The 24,896-nt window shown below is 42.4% G+C and overlaps 1 protein-coding gene across 1 annotated transcript; it reads left to right on the forward strand.

The window, feature by feature from the left end:
* The first annotated feature begins 20,408 nt into the window (after window positions 1–20,408).
* Window positions 20,409–22,880, forward strand: LOC144245998 (uncharacterized). Its single transcript, XM_077781786.2, has 2 exons — window positions 20,409–22,416; window positions 22,681–22,880. The coding sequence occupies exon 1, from the start codon at window positions 21,081–21,083 to the stop codon at window positions 21,933–21,935; it is 855 nt and encodes a 284-aa protein (XP_077637912.2). The 5' UTR covers window positions 20,409–21,080; the 3' UTR covers window positions 21,936–22,416; window positions 22,681–22,880.
* Window positions 22,881–24,896: the final 2,016 nt, after the last annotated feature.

Consider the following 24,896-nt stretch of genomic DNA (forward strand, 5'->3'; position numbering starts at 1 on the left):
ATGCAACATGGAGAATGTGTGCATGCATGTCTCTTCTTTTATGTTACTGCTGTCATTACCATTTAAATGTGACATTAATATATTGCTGAAATGAATCAGTGTTTCAATTACTGAACTGCATTTTATGTTTTCTTCTTAAAGGGGGCAGAAAGGTGAAGAGCATGAAAATTAATAAACTTGAACACATTTAGGGTGCCATTTTAGGAAAAAAATTGTGAAGATTTTACTGGTAATCTAGAAAATACTGTATTCATTAAGAGAATTGGGCATCCAAATATAATTCAAGTCCTAAATGCTAATTAAATAGCCTGGAGGGATGGGCCTCGCATTACCAGAAGAGAACATTTTTTGAAAGACAGAAGTCAAGCATTGCGTAAGAAGGGAGAATATAGAAGAGCAAGAACAATGCTAACTTTGGAAAAGTTAATAGTCATTTTTGCAGTGGGAGAAAGAGAAATGAATAGGAAAAATCTATGAGCTGATAAAGGGAGTTATGTAGGGAAACAGCACTTGAGAATACAGTGCTTGAGTTTAAATGTTTTAGTAAGAGTAATTCATAACTGAGCCATTTTTTTTTATCTGATTCTAATTTGAGTCTCTTGAGAGTTAGCAGTATAGATTATACCACACAGATCCTGACTGATTGCTGCTAAGGGTTGTTCTCCTGTAAGGTGGTATTCTCCAAGATGCCAGGAAACCAGTATGCAGCTATAGATTAACACCTTTATATTGCACTTTAATCTCTTTCCTTTCCCCTGTGTCAGTATTGAGAAATTAATGAAGCTCATCAGAAGGATAGAGGCTGTGTCATACCTGTCAGTACAGGGCAGGGTTATTTAATTTGACTTTGCTTTCCTGTCATGATCAGTGGGCTAGCACACAAGTACAACTATGGAAATACAGTCTCCCTTTATAAGGGTAAGGACAGAAGGAAAATAGAAAAATAGGATTTTTTTTGTCCCCGAGGTGGTTGGTTTTTGTGGTTGGTTGGTTGGTGTGATGTGGGAGGCAGGAAGATTCCTGGACAGTATGCAGAAGTTTGGAAAAAGAAAGATTTTTGTTTATTTTCTTGGTGTATTCAAGAGGCTTTACTGGTGATATTTGTTAGGTTTGGATGTTTTTGGTTTTGTTTTGTTTCCTGTTTTGGTTTTGCTTTTTTTCTCCCTGTACTCTGAAATGAGATTTTCCTGGTGTAAGGTCATACTAGTTATATAGCTATATATATATTCCCTACCCCAAAAATGTATTTCAGAGCCCATCTAGAGAAATTTAAATTGGTGAGCTAATCAAGCTTAATAAAAATTAATAAACATGACTGATAAAAGAATTAGGTTGAATTCACCAAGAAACTGTCCTTTTGTAATAAATCACATTAGTTTAATGATCTGTTAAAATATATACAGAAATTTTGAATTTTTTTTTTAACAAAAAATGAGGTAAGTTTGAAAATTGGCCAGGCAGAAGAGCTGAGGCTTTTTTACTTGCATGAGCAGCTGAGCTGGCCAAACAGGTCACTGCCTCTGAAAATGACACCCTGCCCCCCTGTCTTACTTCCATCCACACTATCCTGTGCATCTCTTGGAGGCTGCAGCTCCTGACAGTTGCCTTTGTGTTCAGACAGCTTCTTGTCAGGCTGAGGGTGACAATGTCACAGTGATGGCAATGTTGGATGAGCAGCAGAGCTCAGCTGGCAGCTCAGCTCTGCAGGGCTGGAGACCACCCCTCTTCATGCAGCAGTGACCTGCTAGGTCAAGTCAGGCCATGTCACAGGACTGTGTGCTGTGCTTCAGGATGAAATGGGTAATTAAAACATTTGTGTTAACCATTGTGCATAACATTATACAGAAATTTTATGTTTTACAGAAATAAACTGCTCCAACAAAACTGCTTCTCCTTTGGAGTCAGGTGTTGCAATTTGAACATTAATAGGAACAAATAAGGAACAAATACTTTTGAGTGTTAATTCTCTTTTGCCCAAGTAGTTATTCTGCATGATGGTATTTGTTTCCCCAGGGTGTCTAATTCCTAGGTTAAAAGTCTCATGTACAAAAACCTGGCTTTGAAGTTGCTGACTGGGAAGCTGAAAGAGCCTCAGCCCTGTGTGATCCATTTTAAGAGCTGGATAAATGCTGAAGGGCTATCCAGCCCTCCATTTTATCTGTCTAGGAAATTGATGTTTTTAAAAGGGACTTGCTTTTTCATTGCATCTGTTTTGTGTGGGGTGTTGCACACCTCAGATTAGATCAGCTGTGTGGAAAGAGAACTGTTCTGCCTCACACAGCAGGGCTGTGGTTATACATACCATGGCTGCATCAAGGGAGAGGGATTACAGCTGTGGGAAACAGATTTTTAGCTGTTTCCCCAGTTTGTTTTTCTCCAAAGGACTAAAAAGACTGAATAGAAAAAAAAAAACAAGGTTTGAATCAAACCAAAATCAGTAATTTCTTCCAAACCTTGACTTGAAATGGTGCAGAGAGAAATGGGAAGTAATAGTTTTGACTTCTAGGTTTGGTTCCAATACTTCCCTTTTCCATGATGCCATACATATATATTTGTTCTACAAGGCTACTGCAGGATTTCAGAAAATAGTTGCATTTTGGTTAAGGTACAGGCTGTAGTTGAGATAAGGTTGCTTGCTTTTGGTGGGGAGAGAAGTAAAATTCTATTTCTCTCCTATAATACTACTTCCTTGCTTGAGGATTCTTATGCACACAGCCAAATTAGATGCTAAGCTAATTTCAGTTCATATGTGCTCAACTCCATGTGCCTGTACAAATGGTGAATGTGAAGCCCTGAATTTCAAAAATTGTGCTTAATAAAAAGAAGAAATTAAAACCTGCAATACTAATTAATTATTATTTTAATCAGCCCTACAAACTGACATCAGGAACCTGGACTGGTGAGTTGTCTTTCCCAGGGGAAAGGGCCAGAGTATGTGCCCAGAGGCACCACGCCATGAGCTGGTGCCTGACTTCAAAAAAATCCAAACATCGAAGGATGTGTCCCAGACCAAAGTTTTCCCCACCTTGAATTTGTGCTGCCCTGATAGACCCAAGGGAGCCCTACACACTGATATCAGGAACCTGGACTGGTGAGTTTTCTTTCCCAGGGAAAAGGACCAGAGTATGTGGCCCGGGGCCCCTGGCCCTCAGCTGGCGGCTGACTGCAAAAATTCCAAACACCGAAGGATGTGTCCCAGACCAAAGCTGTCCCCAACCTCAAACTTTTGCTGGCCAGACAATCTCAAGGGAGCCCTACAAACTGACATCAGGAACCTGGACTGGTGAGTTTTCTTTCCCAGAGAAAAAGGCCATAGTATCTGCCTAGGGGCCCCTGGCCCTGAGCTGGCGGCTGACTGCAAAAAATCCAAACATCAAATTATGTAACCCGAAACCCAGCTGACCCCACCTCAAACTTCTGCTGCCCTGATAGACCTACGGGAGACCAAAAAACTGACATCAGGAACCTGGACTGGTGAGTTTTCATTCCGAGGGAAACGGCCGGAGTATGTACCCAGGGGACCCTGGCCCTGAGCTGGCGGCTGACTTCAAAAAATCAAAACATTGAGGGATGTTTCCCAGACCAAAGCTGTCCCCACCTCAAACTTGTGCTGCCCTGATAGTCCCACGGGAGCCCTACAAACTGACATCAGCAACCTGGACTGGCGAGTTTTCTTTCCCAGGGAAAAGGGCCACAGTATGTGCTCAGCCGCCACAGGCCCTGAGCAGTTCCCTAACTTCAAAAAATGCAGACATTGAAGGATGTGTCCCAGACCCCAGCTGCTCCCACCTCAAAATTGTGCTACCCTGATAGATCCAAGGGAGCCCTACAAACTGACATCAGGAACCTACAATGGGGAGTTTTCTTTCCCAGGGAAATGACCGGAGTATGTGCCCAGGGGCCTCTGGCCCTGAGCTGGCAGCTGACTGCAAAAAATCCAAACATCGAAGGATGTGTCCCAGACCAAAGTTGTCCCCACCTCGAATTTGTGCTGCCCTGACCGTTCCAAGGCAGTCCTACAAACTGACATCAGGAACCTGGACTGGCGAGTTTTCTTTCCCAGGGAAAAAGGGCCAGAGTATGTGCCCAGGGGCTCCTGACCCTGAGCTGGTGCCTGACTGCAAAAATTCCAAACATCGAAGCATGTGACCCAGACCAAAGTTGTCCCTGTAGCTATCATGCTGGCATGGTAGTGTGGAGGAAGGTTTTAGAAAGGCCTTGGGAATGGTAAACTGAGGAAAAGGATACATTCATGTATGCCCCATTGTTTTAGAAAGGCTTTGGGAATGAAAAACTGAGGGAAAAGATACATTTGTGTATGCTCCACTGTTTCGGGAAAGTCCCGCTTCAGCATTCCTCTGTAAACCCCCCTCTCCCCACCCCTGAGCAGTTCCCATTGGACCTGGCCCCTGGGGTGGTTCTGATGTGCCTTAGCTGGAGAGTATCCCCATTGTTTAGACCATATCTCTTAATTTTGCTGTATAAAACTGCATCTGGGCAATAGCCCGAGGCCTTTGGTCCCTGCAACTGTTCAGGCAATACAATCTCTCTAGACAAGCATACCACTGGTCTCTCTGGGTTTCTATATCCCGACTCATAGCGGCGACCAAGGCAACACCGGTGCTCGGACTGTGCTAACCCAGCCGCTGCCTGGTAAGCCCAGGGCAGCGGGACTGTGGCAAACCCCAGTCCCCAAAGGGGACAGCTAGCCGGAGAGTCCCAGAGGGCCGGGGGAGGGGCGGGGGACGTCAGCGAATAACCCCCGAAAGCAACAAGTGGCGCCCAAAGTGGCGCACCAGTCCCCACCTCAAATACATGCTGCCCTGATAGACCCAAGGGAGCCCGACAAACTGACATCAGGAACCTGGACTGGTGAGTTTTCTTTCCCAGGGAAAAGGGCCAGAGTATGTGCTCAGGCCCTGGCACCTGACTGCAAAAAATCCAAACATCGAAGGATGTGTCCCACACCCCAGCTGCCCCCACCTCAAACTTGTGCTGTCTTGATAAACCCAAGGGAGCCTTACAAACTGACATCAGGAACCTGGACTGGTGAGTTTTCGTTCAGAGGGAAACGGCCGGAGTATGCACCCAGAGGCCCCTGGCCCTGAGCTGGCAGCTGACTGCAAAAAATCCAAATATCGAAGGATGTGTCTCAGACCCCAGGTGTCCCTACCTCAAACTTCTGCTGCCCTGATAGATCTCAAGGGAGCCCTACAAACTGACATCAGGAACCTGGACTGGTGAGTTTTCTTTCCCAGGGAAAAAGGCCAGAGTATGTGCCCAGGGGCCCCTGGCCCTCAGCTGGTGCCTGACTGCAAAAAATCCAAACATCGAAGGATGTGCCCCAGACACCTGCTGCCCCCACGTCAAATTTGTGCTGCCCTGATAGACCCATTGGAGTCCCACAAACTGACATCAGGAACCTGGACTGGTGAGTTATCTTTCCTAGGGAAAAGGGCCAGTGTATATGCCCAGGGGCCTCTGGCCCTCAGCTGGTGCCTGACTGCAAAAAATCCAAACATCAAAGGATGTGTCCCAGACCCCAGCAGCCCCCACCTCAAATACATGCTGCCCTGATAAACCTAAGGGAGCCCTACAAAACGACATGAGGAACCTGGACTGGTAAGTTTTCTTTCCCAGGGAAAAGAGCTGGGGTATGTGTCCAGGGCCCCTGGCCCTGAGCTGGCGGCTGACTTCAAAAATCCAAACATCAAAGGATGTGTCCCAGACCAAAGTTGTCCCCACCTCAAAATTGTGCTGTCCTGATAGACCCAAGGGAGCCCTACAAACTGACATCAGGAACCTGGACTGGCGAGTTTTCTTTCCCAGGGAAAAGGGCCAGAGTATGTGCCCAGGGGCCCCTCGCCCTCAGCTGGTGGCTGGTGGCAAAAAATCCAAACATCAAAGGATGTGTCCCGGACCCCAGCTGCCCCCACCTCAAACTTCTGCGGCCTTGATAGACCTAAGGGAGCACTACAAAATTACATCAGGAACCCTGACTGGCGACTTTTTGTTCTGAGGCAAATGGCCGGAGTATGTGCCCAGGTCTCCCTGGCCCTGAGATGGCGCCGGACTGACCAACAGGGTATCAGGTCGTGTTCTGACTTTGTCAATTTAAACCAGTGTTTCTGTACTATTGCCATTATTGTAATTTTCCGATTAAATTGTAGCCCTGACTTGAAATCTTTCACATAGCACTTATGTGGGGTTCATTCCCTCCACTGGTTTACCTTCCACTCAGCACAAGCAGATACTTAAAAAACTTTCCAGACTATCTGTCCTAGGTTGACTGTATGATGCCTTTATCCCCAATTGTCTGCCCTGTTTATCTTGAATAATACATTCTACACCTTTAAGACTTGTTCCAGGAGTGAAGGGGCAGGGGGGGCAGGGTGGGGCGTGGAAGAAGTGCGCAGTTAGTTTCCAAGAACTGCACTCCCTCCTCCACATTCCTGCTCTTGGACTGAGTTGTCTGCAGATGGACAGACAACGAGACAGAGCTCTCCTTTGTTCTTTTTCCTAGTTAGTTTTAGCTAGCTGAGGCAAAGAAGTTCCCTGGACTGTGGTTTTTTCCCTTTCTCTGGACCTGCTCTGGACTGAACACCAGGAGAGCAGCAGCAGCTCACACCGGTGGCCCAGTGTGCCAGGCCTGGGCCGTGGCATTTCCAGCGCCGGAGGGACTGATCAGAGACTGAGTGAGCCCAGCTGCAACCCGGGGGATTTTTCTGAGTTTGTCTCTCTCTTTGAGTGGCAAGAAATTTTATTGTTTAATATTGTTTAAGTTTGCTTGTTTAATAAACAGTTTTTTTCCACTTTTTCTCCAAAGAGGTATCTTTCCCAAACTGGTTGGGGGGAGGGGCCAATTGAATCTGCTTTCCTGAAGGAACCCTTTTGGGATTCTTTCCCCAAATTTGCCCTGAACCAGGACAATTACATTTATTGGCGCCCAATGTGCGGCTCGGGAAAAAAAAAAAAAAAGTGGAAAAAAACTTTATTCCTTGACTGATTGGATGTTGGTTGTGTTTATTTTGTAGTGGGTTAAAGCAGTCAGTAGCCACGTTGCTTACATTCATAATGTTTCTTGGGGTGGAAGCCTTCATGTGGTTCTGGTCTCTAGGCTTTTTTGAGGTTCTTGTACTTTTCTGGTCACTAGGATTCTTGTCCCTTACACGTAGTTTTTACAGTAGAAGAGCACGGATTAAAATAGCTATTGGGCTGGGCTTGGTGATAGTAATTTATAAGGTGCTTGTAAAGATACTGGAGTCTGTTCAAGATATGTATAGTTTATGGTTTTTTCATCCTACCCTGCATCCTAGTTCCAGTAGTATGTTCTGGGGGTTTATTAGTAATTGCACCTGGTTTGTTAGAGGAGGAGCAGGGCACGAGGTTTTCCAGCCTCTCCTTTCCTTCTTTTCTTTTGTTGGAGCTCAGAATGTCTCTCAGACATTTTTAGAGGTTCCAGGCCTTGGTCAGAAGCATTTTAGACCCTGACAGGTGGCTGGAAACAGCTGTGATTTTGAGTTTGAGCCATGGAATGAGTTACCAACTTTGGAGGTGGAACAAGCAGTCACAAAAGGTTAGATAGTATAGTAAAAGTAGTTACAAAACAGAGGGAATTTTTTTTTTAGTATTGTACAGGGGTTTTTAGCACTTGTACAGGGGGGTTTTTACTTTGTACATGGGGGTCAGAAGTTCTAAGATGGAGGAAAGTGGGCTGACCCTGTTCTTCCTCCTTCTTCCTCCTTGCTTCCATGTTCTTGGTGATGTTGGCACTCACAGATTGGTTTAGAGCAGAAAAGCACTTTGTAATATAGGTAGTAGGTATTGGGGGAAAACTATAAACATGTAATACGTAATATATCATATAAAAGATAGCAGCAGCCCTGGGCGGGGAGGGAGAAGAAGAAAGCAGCAGACAGGGAGGATGTCAGTGTATGTGTGTGCCTCTACCCAGGCCGCTGACCAAGCAGCCGCAGCCCAAGAAGACAATCTTTTAGATAACTAACAATAAACTGCCTTGAGACCAAAAAGCAAGAGCCTGCACAGATTTTCTTTGGAATCACGGGTTGGAGGAGAAATTTCACCACCATATGGGACCCCAGAGCAAGGCTGGGGTTCTCACACTCTTTTGAATCTGTTATGTCACTTTTTGAGAATGTTCAGTTTCCTCTGAATGTTAAAGAGACCATCTTTCTAGTATTTATTCTGGTAAACTTCCTGGTAAAATTCCTTTATACAGCCTGCAGTTTCTCTAGAGTGGAGGTTGAGAGTTCCAGAGGAGCTGATGAAACCCCTCACCCAGGTGTGGAAAATTCTCAGTGGTGTGGAGAATGGGAAAATATGAGCCAGACCCTGAAGGAATTTTCTGACCCTGTAGAGTGGGATTTTCCACGTGAACAAATTCAGAACCCAGCTGAAGTGGGGAAATACCTGAAAGAGAAGTGCCATGATGACTCTAATGAGAAAAGTATCATTGAAATAAGCTGGGCCTTGGCTTATGCTTATCACACACTACTAGATACTGTAGGCCGGCAGACAGAGGCAGGGGGGCAGGGAGAAAAACCAGCAGCTATCCCAGTCACTCAGGCTGCAGACAACACCCTCCACTTACCCAGGCTGTAGCTAAACCAGACAGTGAACCTAAACCACTGGCAGTCACTGAGGGAAAGAAGAAAAGCAAAACTGACCAGCCAACTGACTGATGATGATCCAGGAGAAGGACCCTCAAAGCTAATTACTGACACAAAAGCCAGAGTTAGGGCAACTGAGGAAGGATCAGAAGCCACTACTGAGTCCTATTCCCTGAAGGACCTTCGTGGCCTAAGGAAGGATTACACTCGACAACCTGATGAGTCTATAACTAGTTGGTTGGTCCGTCTTTGGGATGCTGCAGGGGAGGCTACAATTCTGGATGGTAGTGAAGCGAGACATTTGGGATCCGTGTCACATGATCCTGTCATTGATCAAGGAATGATGAGGGGGGCTAACCCTCGCAGCCTCTGGGCACGGGTTCTGGAAAGTGTAGCACAAAGATACCTGCGTGCAGATGATCTTTATATGCAGCAAACCCAGTGGAAGACTACAGACCAAGGAATTCAATGCTTGAGGGAAATGGCAGTGGCAGAGATTGTCTTCTTGGATGATGTAGATACTGTAAATCCAGACTTGATACTGTGTACATCTGTGATGTGGCGAAAACTTTTAAGACTTGGGCCACATGAATACGCTTCTGCTGTAGCAGTAATGAAGTGAGATGACGGTGAGGAGACTGTGCTCGATATGGCAAAGAAGCTCCGAGCATATGCAGATGCTGTACATGGCCCAACCCATGCCAGAATTGCAGCAGTGGAAACATGTCTGCAGAAACTAGGAGAGAAACTAGAAAACAAGATAGAGGAGACTCATAAGAAACTCAGGGAGGAGATGAAAGAGGGTTTTCTCCAAGTCTCAGCAATACAGATCAGAGGTCCTGGTACCCAACACAGATGTTCCCCAGATGGGGAAAGAAGGTACATCTCATGAGCTGAGCTGTGGTTCTTCCTGCGCAATTGTGGAGAAAATATGAGGAAATGGGATGGGAAACCTACTGGTGCTCTGGCACAACAGGTGCGTGAATTGAAGGGAGGCAAGACTCTGAAAGGAAGTTTCACCAAAAGGGAAGCAGCTCCAGTGACCCATAATCAAACTGCCATATATGATGATGATGACGATATTTTCGATCCCCTTGAAGGAGCCTCCAAGACATATGCCCTAGGAAAGACGGATAACCAGGGTTAGAGGGGCCCTGCCTCTAGCCAGGTAGAGGCTAGGGAAAACCGTATTTTTTGGACTGTGTGAATTTGTTGGCCTGGCACATCAGAACCACAAGTATATAAAGCTTTTGTTGACACTGGTGCAGAGTGCACATTAATCCCATCAAAATATGTGGGGGCAGAACATGTTTCTATTGCTGGTGTGACAGGGGGATCACAGGACTTTACTTCAGTGGAAGCTGAGATCAGCCTCACTGGAAATGAGTGGAAGAAACAGTCCATTGTGACTGGCCCAGAAGCCCCATGTATTTTAGGCATAGACTTCCTCCGAAGTGGGTATTTGAAAGACCCGAAGGGACTCAGGTGGGCATTTGGGATAGCAGCTGTAGAGACAGAGGGCATCAAGCAATTGAACAGTTTACCTGGACTATCAGAAAACCCATCTGCAGTAGGACTCTTGAAGGTAGAAGAGCAACGAGTACCAATTGCCACCTCAACAGTGTACCGCCAGCAGTACTGAACGAATCGAGATGCCATGATCCCCATCCACAAAATGATCCGTGAGCTGGAAAGCCAAGGGGTAGGGTCAGCAAAACCCACTCACTTTTCAACAGCCCCATCTGGCCTGTGCGCAAATCTGACAAAGAATGGAGATTGACTGTGGACTACTGTGCATTGAATGAAGTGACTCCACCACTGAGCGCTGCTGTGCCGGATATGCTGGAACTCCAGTACAAGCTGGAGTCCAAGGCAGCAAAGTGGTACGCCACTATTGACATTGCTAATGCATTTTTCTCCATTCCTCTGGCAGCAGAATGCAGGCCTCAGTTTGCTTTCACCTGGAGGGGCGTGCAGTACACCTGGAACTGACTGCTCCAGGGGTGGAAACACAGCCCCACTATCTGCCATGGACTAATCCAGACTGCACTAGAAGAGAGTGAAGCTCCAGAACATCTACAGTATATTGATGATATATCATTGTGTGGGGTAAGACAACAGCAGAGGTGTTTGAGAAAGGAGAGAAAATCATCCAGATTCTCCTGAAAGCTGGTTTTGCCATCCAGAAGAGCAAAGTCAAGGGACCTGCTCGAGAGATCCAGTTCCTGGGAGTGAAGTGGCAAGATGGACGGCATCAGATTCCTACAGATATCATCAACAAGATCACAGCGATGTCTCCACCAACCAGCAAGAAGGAAACACAAGCTTTCCTAGGTGCCATAGGTTTTTGGAGACTGCACATTCCCAAGTATAGCCAGATCGTAAGCCCTTTCTACTTGGTCACCCGCAAGAACAACACTTTCCACTGGGGCCCTGAACAGCAGCAAACCTTCACCCAGATCAAACAGATCGTCCATGCGGTAGCCCTTGGCCCAGTCAGGACAGGACCAGATGTGAAGAATGTGCTCTACTCTGCAGCCAGGAGCCATGGTTTGTCCTGGAGCCTTTGGCAGAAGGTGCCTGATGAGACTCGAGGCCGACCACTGGGATTTTGGAGTCGGAGCTATAGAGGGTCTGAAGCCAACTATACTCCAACAGAGAAGGAAATTTTAGCAGCCTATGACGGAGTCCAAGCCACCTCAGAGGTGATCGGTAGAGAAGCACAACTCCTCCTGGCACCCCGACTACTGGTGCTGGGGTGGATGTTCAAAGCAACGTTTCCCTCTACCCACCATGCCACCAATGCCACATGGAGCAAATGGATTGCCCTTATCACAGCACGCCCGGATTGGAAAACTGAATCGCCGTGAGATTTTGGAGATAAGTACAAACTGGCCTGAAGGTGAAAACTTTGGTCTCACTGATGAAGAGGAAGAAGAAGTGACACCATATAACCAACCGCCAGCAGAAGAAACATATTATGCTCTTTTCGATGCATCTTGCCGCATCGTGGGAATGAAATGTAAATGGAAAGCAGCCGTATGGAGTCCCACACGACAAGTTGCAGAAGCTACTGAAGGGGAGGGTGGATCATGTCAACTCGCTGAACTCAAAGCTGTTCAACTGGCCCTGGACATTGCTGAAAGGGAGAAGTGGCCGAAGCTCTACCTCTACAATGATTCATGGATGGTAGCCAATGCTCTGTAGGGGTGGCTGGAGAGGTGGAAAAAAGCTAATTGGCAGCATAGAGGAAAACCAATTTGGGCTGCTGATGAGTGGAAAGACATTGATACCAGGGTAGAGAAGCTACCTGTGAAAGTTTGCAATGTAGATGCCCATGTTCCCAAGAGCAGAGCCAATAACGAGCACCAAAACAACCAGCAGGTAGATCAGGCTGCAAAGATAGGGGTATCAAAGATAGACTTGGATTGGCAACACAAGGGGAATTGTTCTTAGCACAATGGGCCCATGATGCCTCAGGCCATCAGGATAGAGATGTCACTTTTAAGTGGGTGTGAGACCGAGGAGTGGATTTAACCATGGACAGTATTTCTCAGGTTATCCATGACTGTGAGATGTGTGCTACCTTAAAACAGGCCAAAAGAGTGAAGCCCCTATGGTATAGTGAGCGATGGTCCAAGTCCAGCTATGGGGAGGCCTGGCAGATTGACTATATCACACTGCCCCAGACATGCCACGGCAAGCGTTATGTGCTCACCATGGTAGAAGCCACCACAGGATGGTTGGAAACCTATCCCATGCCTCATGCTACGGCCCGTAACACCATTCTGGGCCTTGAGAAGCATATCCTTTGGAGCCATGGTACCCCTGAGAGGATTGAGTCAGACAATGGGACTCATTTCAAGAATAGTCTTATCAACACCTGGGCTAGGGAACATGGTATTGAGTGAGTGTACCATATTCCCTACCATTCACCAGCTGCAGGAAAAGTGGAGAGGTACAATGGACTGTTAAAAAACACCTTGAAAGCATTGGGTGGGGGATCTTTCAAGAACTGGGAGCAGAATCTGGCAAAAGCCACCTGGTTAGTTAACACCCGAGGCTCTACCAGTTGACTGGGCCCTGCCCAATCTCAGCTTTTGCATATAGTAGATGGAGACAAAGTCCCAGTAGTGCATGTCAGAGGTTTGTTAGAGAAGACAGTGTGGATCAATTCTGCCTCAAGTACAGACAAACCCATTTGTGGGATTATCTTTGCTCAGGGACCAGGTTGTATATGGTGGATAATGCAGAAAGATGGAAGAACACGATGTGTACCTCAGGGAGATCTGATTGTTGGGTGAGAACTGTGTGTAAATATCACTGTTTGCTGAATATTACTGCCATTGTCTGTGTATAGCTGTATGTTGGATGTATAATGTATGTGTTTGTAGGGTTTGAATATATATATTAATTTTAGTAGCAAGCTGACGATATGGGGATAAGGGGTGGAATGTCCTAGGTTGACTGTATGATGCCTTTATCCCCAATTGTCTGCCCTGTTTATCTTGAATAATACATTCTACATTGTTCCAGGAGTGAAGGGGCAGGGGGGGCAGGGTGGGGCGTGGAAGAAGTGCGCAGTTTGTTTTCAAGAACTGCACTCCCTCCTCCACATTCCTGCTCTTGGACTGAGTTGTCTGCAGATGGACAGACAACGAGACAGAGCTCTCCTTTGTTTTTTTTTCCTAGTTAGTTTTAGCTAGCTGAGGCAAAGAAGTTCCCTGGACTGTGGTTTTTTCCCTTTCTCTGGACCTGCTCTGGACTGAACACCAGGAGAGCAGCAGCCGCTCACACCTGTAGCCCAGCGGGCCAGGCCTGGGCCGTGGCATTTCCAGCGCCGGAGGGACTGATCAGAGACTGAGTGAGCCCAGCTGCAACCCAGGGGATTTTTCTGAGTTTGTCTCTCTCTTTGAGTGGCAAGAAATTTTATTGTTTAATATTGTTTAAGTTTGCTTGTTTAATAAACAGTTTTTTTCCACTTTTTCTCCAAAGAGGTATCTTTCCCAAACTGGTTGGGGGGAGGGGCCAATTGAATCTGCTTTCCTGAAGGAACCCTTTTGGGGTTCTTTCCCCAAATTTGCCCTGAACCAGGACACTATACTAAATGGCTTCTACTCTGCTTAGTGTGTGTGTCTTCAGACATGAAACACACATGAACAAGCACACTGAACCTACCCTCCCCCCATCTCATATGATTTAGGAGAACAGCATAAGGTTGCTGCTCCCTCTGCTTCACAAATCAAATTTTCTTGGACAGGAAAAGTATTTATGAATATACCTGCAAAAAATATTTCTGGTTACATATAAAGGATATACCAATATTAGCAAAGCAGGCATTCAGTTTCATACAGAATTGCACACTGTCAAGAGATGTTTCAATTATTTACTTATAAATATATAATACATAGTTCTCAGTATGTGGGGCTTTGGAATTCACAATTCATCAACATTCTCCATCTAAAGTTCTTAGTGTTTTTTAAATTACATAAGATCACAGCTTACCTATAAGGCAAGTAACTATCCTTATTTTGCAATAAAAGCACTCAGAGGAAAACCCACACTACCATTACCTACATCTCAGCTGGTGGCTCTAGTGTTCATTCATAATCAAGAACAGTGGAAAATGGATTTGTAGAAAGTTCTCAGGGCCTGACAGAAGGTCCACTCAGCATGCATCAATATGCAAACTTTGAGACAAGACATACTCATTTAGAAATGCCATGGAATAGGACAGATATTGTTGAGAGAGAAATGAAATTAGAAACAAGTTTCAAAAGATGGCCTTGCAAATAAGACTAGATACTTTGGACAAACAGAACTATGAAAGATGTATTGTAGTTTTAGTTGATTGGCTTTAAGGCATCTACAACATGGCATGGCAAAAAGCTAGGCCAAGAAACACTTATAGTATATTTTAATTAGGAAATATCTGGCTTCTGATTGTGATGGTGTGAATTATAAACATCTGTATTGTGTCACCCTTCTCATGAGACTGAAAATGGAATAAAAGTTTTTAAAACACCTCTCAGTTGCCCCGTCTCTGGGTCAGGAAAAGGGTATTGTCCTATAAAGAACCATGTATATTCAAAAAAAAATCAAAGACTTTAAGGTGCAATTCATGTGGTCAAATGTAGACATAGTCTTCAGAAGATAACCCTCCAAGGATTTGAAGTGGAGACTATGATGGAGAATGCCATATCCAGTCAGATGAAACCATTCCCATTCACACGAGACACATTTCCTGCCTTTAGTGCAGTTCCCCACATGTGTGCCTTAACACTGCCACAGTTCACTGAAGCAATCTTAGGAGAGGGTGGATTCCACTGCACGTATGTCAGTGGCTTGCTGGACAGCCTTTCTGCCATGTTCACTTGTTTATGTGCCCGTTTTCTTTTTCATCTTCTGTAAGCGTTTTTCAGGTGGGCAGTACTTGGCAGGAGTTCCCTTGCTAAGCATTAGTAAACACCCTACCATAACTCAGATCCTTTTTTGGGATCACTGTGTATTAGCATAATGAAAACAGCAGGAAGATAATAGTGCTGAGCAATCCTACTGCTTCAGCCAAAGAAAACAAACTTTCACAGCAACGCAAGATTAGAATTTTTGATCTTTACCTCCCCTCAAGCTCTCCATGATACTGAATTTGAAGAAAGATGTGTTACTTTTATTAATACTAGATGCCGTTAAAAGTTAAATGTCTAGATCTGTAATATACCTAATTTTTGTTTCTAAATCTGTTTCCCTGGTTTTGGTCTTATAGAGACCAGAAATAAATGTCCCTGAAGAATCTTGGAATAAACCTATGCATTAAAAAAAACAAAAACAAAAACAAAACCCAACAAAAAAAAAAAAACCAAAAACAAAAACAGAAATCACACTGTCTTTTTAATGGCCCACTATATTTATTACTCTGTATTTCTCTGTATTTACATATTCACAGCACTGTATATACAATAGAGAAACAGCAGAGAGAGTTAAATGCTTCCAGAAGACAATCTGGAACTCATATTGACATGAATGACTTGTAAGTAATTCTAGGTCTAGTAACTTGGAAGATGACTACTTAATGTCCATCCTTTGTGCTGGGAATATATAAAAGGACTACTCCACTAACAGTCATCAGTCAGATGACCCACATCTCCCTCCTCTTCCTTTTAACAGGGATTAGCTTCTCCCCGTGTAAACAAGGACTAGATGCCCTTCGCAATGTCTTTATATTTTGTCATGCCCTCCTTTATTTTAAAAAAATTTATTATTTTTTAAAATGTGCTAGCTAGAGCAGACTGTTGATTTGTATTGTTTTAGCAGCAGATGTTTCTTTTTTCTTAAATCTTCAGACCTAAGGAACACTACATTGTTCAAGCTTATCATGAACACAGAGATTTACTCTAAATGTTAACAATAGTTGACTTTGCCATGGAAGAGTGCTAATTAAAGGAAGAACAAGAAGCAGCTGTAAAATATTATATAATTCAGTTAAAAAGATGAAAGACATTACAGAATGTATGGAATAGGGCAACAGGTTTATTCATCAGCAGTAACCTAGAATTTTGCTTTTTGCAAGCACAAAAATATAGATATATTATATTTCTGAAAATGCATTATGGTATTAAGTCTGTCTTGATGCTTTGAGTTCTTTTCAGAACAAACTTATTCCTGAGAACTGCAATAATAAAGGCAGCTATCATATTCCTACTTCACTACAATGCTGTATAAATGCTAATACTTTAGCTAACTATAGTGAAATAAAAATTACCTTAAAAATCAAATCCTTTTTACCATAACAAAGCTCTTTCAGCTGGGCTTGGCTGTTTTTTGACTGAAAATGAGGATAATCAAATCAGCTTTTGGGTTTTTTTAAATTTTAAATATTATTTTAAAAATTGTGAATTCTGAGAACAGCAGAATCTAGATCAGATTTAAAATGTAGAATGCCCCCCTCCAAATAATTGTCGATTGCTTTTCCAGTTCACAAGTCAAACCAACCAAAAGTACTGAGGAAAATGCAAAATGGCACACAACTAAAGCACATACCTGAGTTAGTACTGTAAATAACAGCAGCTGGGCTTACGCATTTTGGACATGAGCTGTTATTAATACTTGCCATGAAGCATAACTGAAGGCATCAACTTCAAAGTAAACAATCTTATTCTTAGAAGCAAAAAGGCTCCATAGGCGTATAAAAGTCTTTGTAAAGATCAGGGTGTTCCAGGTGGTATCCAAAGGAACTAGTTTGGAGCTACCTTCTCAGTTTGTAACCATGCCCTTGAAAGTATAGGCATAGTTACGCTTATTTATATCAGTTTAAGCTGATATTAACTTTATATATTGCTAAATACAGCCTTAAAATAATTCTAAGTAGTAGTCTATATATTATTTTATTAATTTAAACAAAATAAATATAAATTGATTTTTTGTACTAAACTCAACTATTCAAGGAACATTATTTCACCATTTTTCCAAGAATCCTCTCAAAGTAATAATTTGTTTTTAATAAAATCCACAATCCCAACTGATACACAATACATTTTCTTGTATTAATTAATGCCAAGTGTTTTGAAGTCCTCGGAATTGATTAGAAGTCTGTTTCACATTTACTGAAAGAGCATTCCATAAACATAATATATTACAAAAGTAGTATATCTTAAGTTGGAATTTTTTTAAAGATTTTATTTCTTACCAATTGATGCAGTCAAATTCAGTGACAGACTTTTGGGAAGGCTGAATGAATCTAAGGAATCTAAAATTTTAGAACCTGCTTTATATGTTTAAATAGTAAGGCCAAAATGGTTATGGTATTCTGTAAAATCTGAAACTAATAGCCAAGATCAGTCCAGCAAAATTCTTTGAAACAATTTTGATTTTGAAAGACTTAAGAAAAATATTTCTAATCCTATTATTTCCTACCTTTGAGAATTTACCAGAAACTTGACTTTCTAAGTACTGATCTCAAAAGGCAGAGACTCTAATGAAGAAAATGCTTTCAATCATTATTAGGAAAATTTTAGTACAGAGGAAATTTTTTATGCTTTGGTTTCTTTCTGGCAAGGTACAATAACCTTAAGAGAAATTATATATGCAAAAAACCCAGACTAAAGTAATGTGAGTAAATCAGATTCACATGTAATAACTTTTTTTAAAACTAAAAGAAAAATAAAGAGAATGCTTATATGAGTGCAGGTACTTCTACATTGTAGAATTTGCCAAAAATAGGATCTTTTTTCCCTTGAAATAAGGAAACAGAATCAGTAGTAATAGGTTGTTCCTGTCTCAATGTTAATTTCAAACCAGGACTTTGGCAATTCCTGGCTTAGAGTAGACATGGAGTTCATGTAAATGAAATCAGTTTTATATATGTTATAGATGCATATATCTATAGAGTTATATCATAGGCACGCCTAGATGATTTTATTAGTCTAAAACTTGAGCTTGCAACTTGCTTTCTAATACATTTGAGCTGCTTCTTGTGAAGTCACAAAAATAAGTTGGGATGACAGCACTTCAGGAACACTCACCATATAAGCATAATATATATTCTGTACTCATATATATTCTTGTGTATATATAATACACCAGAACCTCAGTACAAAATACTTTGATGTAAATTTTTGGGTAAATAGATTTAGAACAGAGAAGAATCTTCCTTACCTCTTCTGCGTGCATACCACAAAGCTTGTTTACTGACAAGAGCTTGTTTTTGAGGCTTTTGTTCTGAGAGTAGGACAAAAAAAGCCAAAATAATTTATTAGTAAGTGTTACAAAGTATTAAGAGACCCTTTAACTATTTGATCAATACTGGCTTTATTTTTAATATGGATAACATCTTCAATTCACCAACAAAGATATAAATAAACAAGAGAGGTTAATCAAGGCACAGTATCCTCTTACAGAATTCTTAAAGGCATTTGCATTACAATTTGCTTCAGCAGGCACAGGACTGACCATAGAAACCTTCCCAGAACACTGGCAACTGAAAGCAACTTATATTTAATACGCTGAGGTGCAGCACATTAGGGCAGAAAAAAAAACTCTAATCCTTTCTTGTTATCAACTCCATAGCTCAGTATCATTTTCTGTAAATCATTTTAACATCAGAGTAAAAGGGCCAAGGTCTCATCACTTGACCTTGATTATCAAAATCAAGGGGTGTTTCTGCTAAATTTTGTAATTTAAAACTGCAAATAATAAAACCAGTACGAAGTTAGTTACCTGAAAGCATTTTGCCAACTCAATCTGGTTTTTCATGTAGGAGTTTTAAATGTTTTTCTTCTCATTTTTAGGGAAAATAACAAACCCTGACAAAATTAATTCTTCATAGTAATTATTTCTCCATTCCTCACTCGTATTATCCCATAACTGACAGCCAAAGGTGAAGATTTCTCTGCAGTGTGAACATCTTTTAAAACTGGTCAAAACAGTAAGTATTCAATAAGCAGATCTACAACTGCTGAACATAACACCCTTAACATGAAAAAAAAAAAAAGAATACAAAACCCAACTATTCCTGAGTTAATGAACTGTAAATATACAAACAGAAACAGAACCCACCACATTTCAGTATGTTTCTTACTGAACAGAAATAGCTTTCCTGTACATTGTGCACAAGAACAAGCTGTCATTAGAGCAAAAAACATAATTCCATCCAGTTCAAATATGGGTCTGCATCCCACTGAAACACTGGAAGCTTTAATTCCAGAATTGGAAGCTTTGAGTTTCTCTTGGAAAAACAAACAAACAAACAAACAAAAACAAAAAAAAAAAACACAACTTTTTTTTAAAAGCAAATGCAAAGAAACTAACTCATTTTCATGATTTCAAAATAAGGAGGAGAGCTGACACAATTTCACATTTCACTGCAGAAACAATAAATTTTTCCCAGCTGTTTGACATGGATGCCCATAGTTCTCTGATTCAGAATTCAGAAAGAAATTAGGATGTTATTTTGAATGAGACAATCCAACAATCCGGATTCTATCTTTGAAAACATGATTTGCAAAGAGCTGGATGTTGTTCTAGTAAGCGTCACAGTCAATTACCTATTTTAGTTCTTTGTTTGAACATTTATGTTGAAACTCACCAAAGAGAAACAGCCTATTGTACTAACCACTATAAAAATATTGAATTAGACAATTGGCTCTGAAAAAATGGAACTGTATAGCAGATACAAGATGAGCAAAGATAAACAAAATGAAAATCAAAGACATGAAGCACACCTGACTCATCTATTGCTCACCAGGGGTACACGCTGTACTTGTGAACACAAAGTGAATGTGTTTTACACACATCTTAATGGTTTGACATAAAGATCAGCATCACCTTTTGGGATGATGTTAAAACAGATGTGCCAAAAGCACTGTTTCATTAGGGACTTGCACTTAATTAACCCAGGATGGCAAGTCATCCTTTTGGTTTGACTAACTCATTATCCTCCAGTCCTTCTACAGGCTGGTGATGGTTGGTTCAGTAGCACTCTGTCCAGATTTCAGAAGCAAAGAAAGAAGCAATTGTAATCACTACATTTTGATTCATTTATCTTCCTTTTGCCAGTGTTAAACTATTATAAGAAATAATTTCTACTAATACATTAATCATTTCTAAGTAATTTCTACATAGGCCATTTTGAGAATACCATGCAGTAACACAGAATGTGAAAAACTGTGTGGCAACAGGAAACACAATATACTAGATGGTTGTCCAATTTCCACATTTTGTGCCAAATAAACTAAATAAATCCAAAAGTATATAGTTTATATATATATATATATATATATATATATATATATATATATATATACACACACAGAATTTGTCTGTTGGAATCCTGGATGCTGAGAATGTTAAACTTTCTGTGCTTAAAGGTACAGACCCACAAGAGAACATTGCATTTGACCTGAGGTTGTGGAACAGGCTTTTAAAATTGATTAATAGCACTGGGATTACGGGTGTGTAGTTGGTTAGAAGTGCATAGTACCACAGGGTGGAAAACTTAAGAGTTTGGGATTTTACAATATAGAAATAAATATGAAGCAAGGTGGAGGTTTTAGGGCAGAGGCAGGTTGTTCTTCATGGGTTTGGGTGATGTTTCGCGACTGGACAGGAAAGTCCGCATTGCAGGTTTTGGGGGATCAGTTACTGGGTTAAAAGGGAAAATAATCTAGGTGTCCTTTCTTAATTGGATAGTTCAGTTTTAACAGACCTTGTAACAAGAGTTAGTTAGCCATTCTGTGCCTTGCTAATGAAAAAGCTGCTGAGTTCACAGTGGTGAGACTGCAATTCAGGTAAGAAATGAACACCCGAGTCTGAATGTGAAATACCATCCCCAGCGCCTTCAACCCCGACTCGAGAAACCCTTAACTGCTGCTTCTATGTAAAAGTGGCAGCTCACTAAAGAGAAACTGTGCCAGGAATCCTTGAGGAAAACCAGAACTCGGGAAAACTCCTCCTCAAATGAACATCTCTGTGTTTGGAACTCGGAGACCCGGGTGGAAGGAGCTGATTCCAAGGTCGCAGCATAGACCAGACCCAAGAACTGCAGACCCGGAGGGTCGGGTAAGCTGTGAAGGAACCAGAATGGGGGCTAACCTCTCAAAAGCTGGGGACGGGAGACGTTTTAACCCTGCGGAAGCGCTCCCCACAGACAGGGACCTCCGAATTACCGGGGACCGGCGAGAGCGGGCGCATCGCTCCACAGCGCCCCCAGCTGAGACCACGGAAAGCCGCAAGGTACGCAACCTGCGCAGCCAGGAGCTGCACGGGGACATCGGCTACGCAAAGTGCGCAGCCACCGCAAACAGCGGAAATAAGGAAACAGCGCAGCCAGGAGCTGCACGGACGCATCAAACTACGCGAAGTGCGCAGCCAGCGCAAACAGCGGAAGTAAGGAAACAGCGCAGCCAGGAGCTGCACAGGCACATTGGCTACGCGAAGTGCGCAGCCATCGCAAACAGCGGAAATAAGGACACAGCGCAGCCCGGTGCCGGTGGGACGGTGCCCAGTGACAGCGGGGCGGGCTCAGCGGCTCCGCGGCAATTTTTAAACGCAACAAACACAGCTTTGCCTTTAGCAAGTTCGAAGAGCCCGGCGGGGACGAGCTGGGAGCAGACGGAGCTTGCAGAACAGGGACCGAGCGAACGGCAACACGGTTCGGGCTCCGTACCGGGTGTTGCAAACGCAAAGCCAGAAATCACAACCGGTGATTCACTAATGCTCATAGCACCGGCGCCAACTCTTCCTTCGCTGCCTACTTTCTCTCAAACGCCGACAGACCACACGGCAGCCGCCGCGGTCTGCCCGGGTCCTTAGATGTCCTCAGGCATCTCGGCAGCACCGACAGCCTTTCCCTGCGCACAGTCCGCGGTACCGCAGGAATTCCTCGCAGACCTCTTCTTTTAGCGCAGAGATTGCACGCAGGAGCTGTCCGTACAACAAAATGGCGGCTCCTGGCGACGTGTTCCGTACGGAAAAATGGCGCTCCCGTGAACAATGCCACCTATTTCCGCCGCCGCCATTTTGCAAGCAGCAAGGTGGTCACGCTCCTGCTGCAGCGCCCCTCCGGCCGCTTCTCGTATCGCACCTTGCAATTCTAACGCAGCACCAAACGCAACTCGGGGAATGAATACAGCTTCGAAGCGTCCCACAGCAAACAGGATATATTTCTTTTTCTCTGCCTATCTCTGCTAATGCTAAAGGAGGTTCATTTTTTCTTGTTTTCATGTAGTCCAGCTGACCTGAGCAAGTTGATAAGCAGCACACAAAAATCTTCTAGTCAAGCTTTTAGCAGGAGGTTTGTCTTGGTTGTGTTTGTGTTGATGCTCTAATAATTTCGATGATTGCTATGGGTAAAAAAATGTTATTTCTAATTCCTTCTGTGTCAGACAGTCTAATTAGAAACAGCAGCATGTTAGATACAGAACTCTATTGTACAGAATTTATATTTGCAATGAAAGGCAATTGCCTTTCATGCAAGGTTATTGAGAGAAAAATCCTAGCAATCCTCGGATCATTCCTTTTGGTAGTGGTGGCTAATTGTCTTGTGGATGTTTTACAGGATCAAGGAAGCAGAACACCTAGATGTTAACCTGAAGGTCTTTCCATTTGTTTGACATTTGTGAACAGAATGATGACAAGAAGTTGGTGCTGCTGCAAGCTGTAGGTTGAGTATTAAAAATAAAAATCTGTTAGTGTTACAGGAATGAATAATGTGCTGTAAACAAATATGTAAATAAAATAATTTAAATATAAAACATATTTCCGACTTTGAAAAAATTAGGTCCTTTATCACGAGTAGTAAAGGGTCATGACTTTCTACGACATCATTTTTTCTGATGTACAGCAGCAGGACATGAAACACTGAATTAAACACAGAATTGTAAACATCTGTCTTAAACCAGAAATGACATATTATAGAAGTTATGAAAGGAGAAGGGCAGGAGATGACTAAGGAATATATTTATGTGGCTCTCTGTGGAGTCATACCATTCAGTTATGCTTTAATTTTAATAGGCTCTGTCTCCTGAATTCTCTCAGTAGCACTACACTGAATATTTGTTACTACAGAACTTTTTGGCAAATATATACAATTTTTAGAAGAAGTTTTGCAAGTTCAATCTACAGACATCTGAAATTTATATAAGCTGTATTGAAGAAACTACTACAATATCTTTCAGTAAGAAAAAAAAGATACTCCTGAGGCAGTTTTACTGGATTGATTCACACGCTAAATGTATTTTCGCCGTGCCATAGTCATTCAATATACAGAGCTGTAAGTACCTACACAATTTGTACGAGATAATACTTCTTACTTCCATCCTGATATGGTCTATCCACACTTAGAGAACACATGATTTCCAGAAATATAATACTTCCCTATTAGGATATTCCAGCACTTTCTAAAATATTCTTTTTAATTCACAAATCCTATGCAAGCATTGTCACCAGTGCTACGATGTTTGAAAGATGAGAATTCTCTCAGCATAGAGTTGGCATTAGGAGGCAAGGTGTTTGGCTCCATCTTTGGAACAAATGGAGTAAAAATGAGGTCACATACTCTTGTATCTTGATAAGCAAATCACGGTGGCAATTTACCACAAGTAAGAATGTGTGTACCAAAACTGTAAGTTAAATCCCTGTATATTCAAAACATCAAGAGTGGAAACCAGGTATCATCCATGTCCTACTGTGCAGGCAGCAACACATTCTATCAGTGTTCAAAGCTGGGAGGACCTGAGATACCTTCAGCCTTGAAGTGCATTAGCAGGGAAACTCTGTCCTCTGCAAGGATCCTCCAGTAAGTCCATCAGCAGTTCACTTAATGAAAACACAGACGTGGGACTGTGTGGATGGGCACCTAGGGGTATTCTTAATCTAGTGACACAGAACTCCAATTTCATCACCATTCATATTTAATGATCTCCTAAAAGACATTTAACAGGACGAGGTGAAGTCAGGAGTAGGACCTAATTCAGAGGATCCAACCGACTTTTTTTGAGCCATTAACACTATGTCTTCATGAATCATTGACCTATCCATGATACTGAACTTACATTTTATACCAGAATCCCTTGTCTTGGGAAAAGGGTAAGAAAGCAGAATATTCTGATTTAAAATTAGCTATTTTTTCCTTGCTTTTGAAAAGTCTTTCCCCGTATTTAAGCTCAGCACAGAAATATCAGGTAAGATACTTTGTATCAGGCTTCTAAGCATTATGAAAAAATAAAAAGAAGGCTCTGAGTACATATTAAACTTCTCTGTTTTTTTGAGAGTAAATAGCATGTATTTGCAAACTAAACATTTTCAGGAAAGAACCCTCAAACCAAGCACACTAAATAATATTTCAGCAGAAAACTGAGCAAGTTAAGGACTAGCATAAAAGAGAGCTGGAGACGACATTTCTTACTACTTATAAACCAGCCTAATCTATGAAGGGACACCTAGCTGCTAAGAACAACTGGAACACAAGGTGATCTGTCTGATCATCTTCTGATCAGTTCCTAGTTCTGACATGGATATCACCTTTTCATTCATGCTGCCATGAATATGAACCTGAGTGAAAACCGCAAAGTCGATGAAGCGTTTCAGGGAGATTGGGGTCATGCCTGAAAATGGTAACAAGTGCATATTTAGAAATAAGCATTTCCTTAGTAATTTTTAGATGTATTTCATGTGATGTGATAATCCAAAGCTTTTTAAAATCATTCCCACAAAGCCTTTCCTGTTGATGTCTTGATTCACTACTTATGCTCAGCAAAGAAAAAGGTAATTTGT

This window comes from Lonchura striata, chromosome 3 (assembly GCF_050655825.1).
Source record: "Lonchura striata isolate lonStrDom1 chromosome 3, ASM5065582v1, whole genome shotgun sequence".
Taxonomy (NCBI): domain Eukaryota; kingdom Metazoa; phylum Chordata; class Aves; order Passeriformes; family Estrildidae; genus Lonchura; species Lonchura striata.

What these genes read in the sequence shown, in the direction of transcription:
- LOC144245998 (XM_077781786.2), top strand. Translation starts at nt 21,081, where the DNA reads ATGAACATCTCTGTGTTTGGAACTCGGAGACCCGGGTGGAAGGAGCTG.